General features: G+C 39.7%; 1 protein-coding gene across 1 annotated transcript in view; it reads left to right on the forward strand.

Moving 5' to 3' along the window:
* Positions 1–1,029: 1,029 nt before the first annotated feature.
* Positions 1,030–6,146, forward strand: part of LOC104966294 (xanthine dehydrogenase/oxidase-like) — a 12,349-nt gene continuing 7,232 nt past the window's right edge. The window contains exons 1-3 of the mRNA XM_010795480.1: positions 1,030–1,146; positions 2,037–2,105; positions 2,930–3,008. Of these exons, the coding sequence (XP_010793782.1) occupies positions 1,030–1,146; positions 2,037–2,105; positions 2,930–3,008 (265 nt within the window). The remainder of the gene's footprint in view (positions 1,147–2,036; positions 2,106–2,929; positions 3,009–6,146) is intronic.

Consider the following 6,146-nt stretch of genomic DNA (forward strand, 5'->3'; position numbering starts at 1 on the left):
ACTTACATTTTCCCTCTGAGATGTAGAAAGTTAATGGTTTGCTACTTTGGAGAGTAATTCATCCATTTACAGTTGAGCTGAAATGAAACGTAGACAATTAAAGCTTTGGTCACATTGATTACAATATTTGATTAGTCATTATTGAGATGTTATCAGAACAATTGTCAGCAAGAAATAGAGATTATATAACTTTTCATTCATATCCATATCCAGTTTTAGGAATTAATTAGACTTGAAGAAGTGTACTAACTTTTTTACTTTATTTTTCTTCTACTTAATACTTTCTTACTTCATAACATACATAATATTCCAATATTTCGTAAAGATCCAACAGATGTCATAGATGATAAGAGGAAGTAAAAAAGGTTAGAGAGAAACTTTAGAATTTGTTAAATGTGTATGATTATTCTTAAAATAATCAAACACCACTTTATTAGGACAGCATTTTAGGGCGCCTCTAGGAGAGCTGGGTAATATTATACCGGAATAATATTATTATACCAAGACAAAAAACTTCAATGTTCTCTGTCCCAATTGGTCTTATTCTCAAGAAAACACATCGCTTCACTTTGCAAGGTTGGGTTACCCTCTCACACAAGACCTGACAAAGTAGATGTAGCTACTTGACAAAAAAAACATGTTTTCCCAAGTTTTCTCGTAAATATATGCTTTAATCTCAGAGAACCTCTCAGTCTTGTCTCGTAGATGTAGTATTTTATAACCTCAGATTTGTTTTTGTCAACACATTAAGTCTTAGATAATAAAATATCCAAGTTCTTCCTCATTAATCTCACCCCTTTTCCCATCCCTGTATAATAAAGATAAATAAATAAAGTATGCCCTTGTACATTTGTTATTTCAATTCAATGGTATTTTTTGACTTCATTAGCGCTCTCAATGGTTGTGTATCTTGTCTTTTCACCTCACGGCACATTAAGCATCGGTGTACATTAAAATCCCCCCCCCTTCTGTTTGCTTTGCTGTGCTCTCCTCCTGTCCTTTCCCTCGACCCTCGACTCTCCAGTTAACATGAGTGCGATGCGTGTGGATGCCAAAGTGGTGATGCTAGGAAAGGAGAGTGTGGGGAAGACCAGCCTGGTGGAGAGATACGTCCACCATCGCTTCTTGGTCGGCCCGTACCAGAACGTGAGTGTCAGCTGCTTCAATTTCCATGCCTACGATGAAAAGCATTTTTTATTTTATTTTTCCCTAGTGTGGTTGTGGAAATGTATCTCATGTCTGTGTTAATTTTGAAGCATAAAGGTCCTCATACAAACTGATGCAGTAATGTTTCTGAAACAAGCGTTTCTGTGGGATTCTTGCATATTAATGTTGGAGCTAGTCAGACACGCCTTTCTCGTGTCCTGTTTGACAATACACCATGGGGTTTTCATAATAGTTGCATAAAACGGTAAAGTATCCTTGGAAAGTTTTCAGACTAGGAATGTTAGGGGACTTAGAAGTCACCGTTGGGTTTTGTCCCGGTTTAAGACGCCCTATTATGCTTTTTGGGGGTTTCCCTTTCCTGTTGTGTGTTATATAGGTTTGTGTGCATGTAAATGATCTGCAAAGTTTCCTGCCAGATGGAGTTTCTCTCCAACACACTCCCCCCGGCCTGAAGTGCCTCCATTGGACTTCTTTGTTTACTTCTATGTAACACTTGTGCTTCTATGGGCTAGCGCTCCAACACATTGTATATGATAGGCTAAGGGGCGGGACATCTCTAAGCGGTTGACCAATCACAACAGAATATTTATATTTAGTTCAAAAGCAATTCAATAGCTGTCAATAATGGTTAAGCCATATCTCAATTTTATATTGATACGGTGATATGACACAAGATATTGTCCTGGTTTTTAAAGACATTGTAAAAGGGCATAAAGGGTTGTCCAAGAAAGAGATCTCATCATCCACACTTTACCCACTCGGTCATTACATGCTAAGGATTATTTAACAAACATGTCATTGTGTAAATTCGGTTTAAAAGTACCCATAAATCCACAGAGAGTGTCTGAAGCTTGTTTTTCCTCCGGCAGACTATCGGTGCTGCTTTTGTTGCCAAACCAATCCAAGTGGGAGAGAAGGTGATCACCCTGGGAATATGGGTGAGTCAGAAGATACCTTGTATAGTAAATTATTATCTGGAATATTATACTGAACCTTAATCAATAACATAACACAGGCAAATGTATTTTATACAACAGTTATGGCTTATTAAGTTAAGTTTCCCATTTTCATTTCCTGTTTTTGTTTTTTCAATAAGTTCATTCTTAATTGTTTCTTTCATTATAATACAGTCTAATACTCTTCCATATACATAAACTACTGTACTGTACCTTTTACTAATTGTTCGGTCACAACAGAATGTGTTTATAAGTTTTTGATCCATGGTCTGTTTTCCAAATTAAGTTCAAATAAGCACAAAATGAAGGATTAATAATAGGGTAACTTGGTAAGTGATTTTGAGAGTTGGTTGACGTGAGAAAGACATCTCATTCACTGACTGAGTCTTATCTAATTAATAATGAAGCTACTTTTCATACGCAGGCTGTTGTAAATGATGTATGTGTTACACTTCTCATTATCTCTAATGGATGTACTATGCATGGTTTGCATGTGACTTGGAAAGGAGAAAAAAGTGTCAGAAAATATAAATAAATATGAGTTTGATTTAATGCCAAAACAACTTGTCTGAGTTTTAGGGGATTCACAACCTTTGCAGCAGTGAGGGGAAGTTAGCTTGCAGCTGCAGAGTTTGTCACACTGGGGGTTAAACGGCATGTAAAGCCTGCATGGGGGTTGTAGGAATGTTGCCTGTGTACAATAATATAATCAGATCTGAGACATATAAAAGCAGAAACACAACAGGAAGCAGTCTTCTTATCATGTCTCCATTTACTGTAGATGTATTTACATTTCTTTCCCTCAGGACACAGCGGGATCAGAGCGATATGAAGCCATGAGCAGGATCTACTACAGAGGAGCCCGTGCAGCCATCGTCTGCTATGGTAAATCTACATTTGTGGCATTGATTAAATCAGAGAAACCTATTTATGAACCACAACGTTTTATATTAGGGTTATATTTTTTCATTCCTTTAAACGCCTTAGATGTGACACATTTGCCTCATTAAGTATGCACGTTTTTTTAAAACATTAAAATAGATGGTAATCTGACTGAAACTGAAACTCACTGGTGGAAAGACATATTGGTTTATACCCTGCTTACCCAGCTAGATGGATGGAACAGAGTCAGGCTTCAATATCAGTTTTAGCCCAAAACCCATCTGCTTTTGGTCAAATGTTAGAAACAGTGCTCTTAAAAATAGATACAGCAAATCCAAGTTTTCTTCAGCCTCATCATTATCAGGAATATTTCCTTAGGTATGTGACAAATGACACATTGGCTTTCTGAATAAATCTAAAATAATGATGACTAACGTATATATACGTTATATACTATATATATATATGTATATATACTATATATATATATTTAAGAGCCTCGTCTGTCCTCCACTTGTTAACCAATATATATATATATATATATAATATTATATATATCAGTGTTTCCCCTAGGTTTACTGCTTTGGGGCGGTGCGCTGCCTGAGTGGGGGGGTGGCATGGAATGTATATATTTTAATCCCTCTGGAGCAAGAGAGAGGAGCTGTGGATTATTGTTATTGATTAATGCATCAGTGTGTTTCTTAGGGTCAAAAACACTAAACTCACAACTTAAAATGAAAAGCGTTTAGTTTATTTAATAAAAGAGCAACATGTCCAATGTGAAAATGACAGTAGATATAGATTCATTGCAATTTGTTGTAAAAAAAAAAAGAAGTAATTTAAAACACCTTGAATTTCAGGGGGGCGCGGCTCCGTTGGCGGGGCTCCGTTGGCGCTCCGTTGGCGGCTCGCGTTGCGCCCGCGCGCCCTCCAAGACAATTGTAGGGAAACACTGTCTACAGTATGTGTGGAATAACAAAGAGCAGTTACTTTGACAAATGGTAAACAAATGAGCTTTAAACTTAAATTCAACCATGTACAGTAAAGAGATATATTTCTCAGCAGTATTATAAGCCGAACGAAATACCAGAATTCTTTCCTTATATACATGACTAATGAAAGCCGCTGACTGTCTGACATGATGTTGACTGCTTGGTGTTGTGCTTGTGATGTGTCTTAGTGGCCAGTTGATTAAATACCTGAAGCACAAGTGAACATTCACTGTGGCTGAAGTCTAATGGGACAGCTCTCAATTTGGCTGTGTTTGAGGCGTTTCAGTATTTAGGGCACACCAGCTGGATGCATTTTATGAAATGTACTTGCACCGCATACAGAAGCTGAAAAGCAAATATTTGTGTGGTTTTTCTAATGGGGAACTGAGCATTGGGCCATCGATATTACACAGTTAGAGGCTTAAAGGTCCCATGTCATGGCCATTTCTACTGATGCATAATTCCATTGTGAGGTCCTACTAGAAAGATTTACATTGCTCAATGCGTGTTACAAACTCTCATTGGTTCTCATACAGATCTCTGATAGGCATGTGTATGTCACTCTCTGTCCTAAACCGGCTTGTTGGAGCCTCCTGCCCCCCCTCCTCCGCGAGCACTGTGCTCTGATTGGTCAGCTCGCCCACTCTGTTCTGATGAGTCCACCACCGTTACAAGCGGAACATCAGTGATTAGTTTTTACAATGGCGTTTGTTAGCAACCATAAAATGACACGGAGACAGAGAAGCAGATGAGAATTCCTGCGTGGGGTCTGGGTGCCCGTGTTGGCGGGATGTAGCACGGCTCGCTGCTGCAGGGAGCGGCCAGTATGAGCTGGTTTCCATTTCCTGGTTTGCTGCAGTGGGGTCTGCGAGACAAGCGAGGACATCGCGGAATGGACGCCGGGAAGGGGGGACGTGCTGAGGGGGCTGCAGCACCCCCATCTGTGAGGCTCCACTAGCACCCGCCACCCCAAACGCGGTGCACCTAGCAGTGTGTGTGTTGTGTGTGTGTGTGTGTGTGTGTGTGTGTGTGTGTTGTGTGTGTGTGTCCGTGTGTGTTGTGTGTGTGTGTGTGTGTGTGGTGTGTGTGTGTGGTTTTATGTGTGTGTGTGGTGTGGTGGTGTGTGTGTGTGGTGGTGTGTGTGTGTGTGTGTGTGTGTGTGTGTGTGTGTGTGTGTGTGTGTGTGTGTGTGTGTGTGTGTGTGTGTGTGTGGTGTGTGAGAAAGATAAATCCCCGACGAGGCGTTCTGGGGCACCGCATAGACAGCCTTACAGAACGTTTACATGAATAAAAACCTTCCACAACACACAAGGGACGGGTTGATAACCGGAAAAGCATGACATGGGATACCCTTGTAGATATACAACATCCGATACAAGAGGAAAGCAAGTTTTTAAAGACAACCTGCAATATCCCACTATCACCAAAAGATAACAAAACAGAAAGATTCCCTTGAGAGTTATGAAAAGAGGACACACTATGCTCATTTGTCAGTATGTAGTGTCTCTACTGGGGACAGTGTCTTCCATGCTTTAATGTTTCGAAAAGCTCCTATTATTTGTCTTCTCACAATGCCTGTGGCTGCAGCACCTCTTTTCACCCTCTGTCCTGAAACCAGAGCCAGTCTGCTCTGATTGGTTAGCTGGGGGGCTCTGTTGGTTGATTGGTCAACCGCTTAGAGATGTCACACAGACCATTTTACATTGAACAAAAAACGATTTACACTGACAGGATAGGGAAAACCCAAGAAAAGCATTATTAGGGCCTCTTATAACTATGTATTTCGCGGTATTCGTATGAACATACTAAAACATAACAGATTGAACCTGAACAACTCAGGATCACCGAGTCTTTATATATAGAGATAAACGTTTTATGACATTAACTTAAAATCGCCATTTACATCATATACAGCATCACAGAAGTGTCAATAAAGGTTTGCCTACAATACAGTACTGAGACGTCGTAAGACCTTGTGTAAAAGCCAAAAAGAGTCCTTGTAAAAAACAAATGTGGAGTGTGTGTTTTCACGTCTCAACTTCATTCAACATGATCCTGCTCTTATTCATCTTGTTTTCATCAGTTTTCCAATGATGTGTTTACTGTTATCTTCCAATACCCTAATGTGACTTTCCTTGGGGATACATCA

The sequence above is a fragment of the Notothenia coriiceps genome, unplaced genomic scaffold (genome assembly GCF_000735185.1).
Source record: "Notothenia coriiceps isolate Sejong01 unplaced genomic scaffold, NC01 NC01_scaffold00037246, whole genome shotgun sequence".
NCBI classification, from domain to species: domain Eukaryota; kingdom Metazoa; phylum Chordata; class Actinopteri; order Perciformes; family Nototheniidae; genus Notothenia; species Notothenia coriiceps.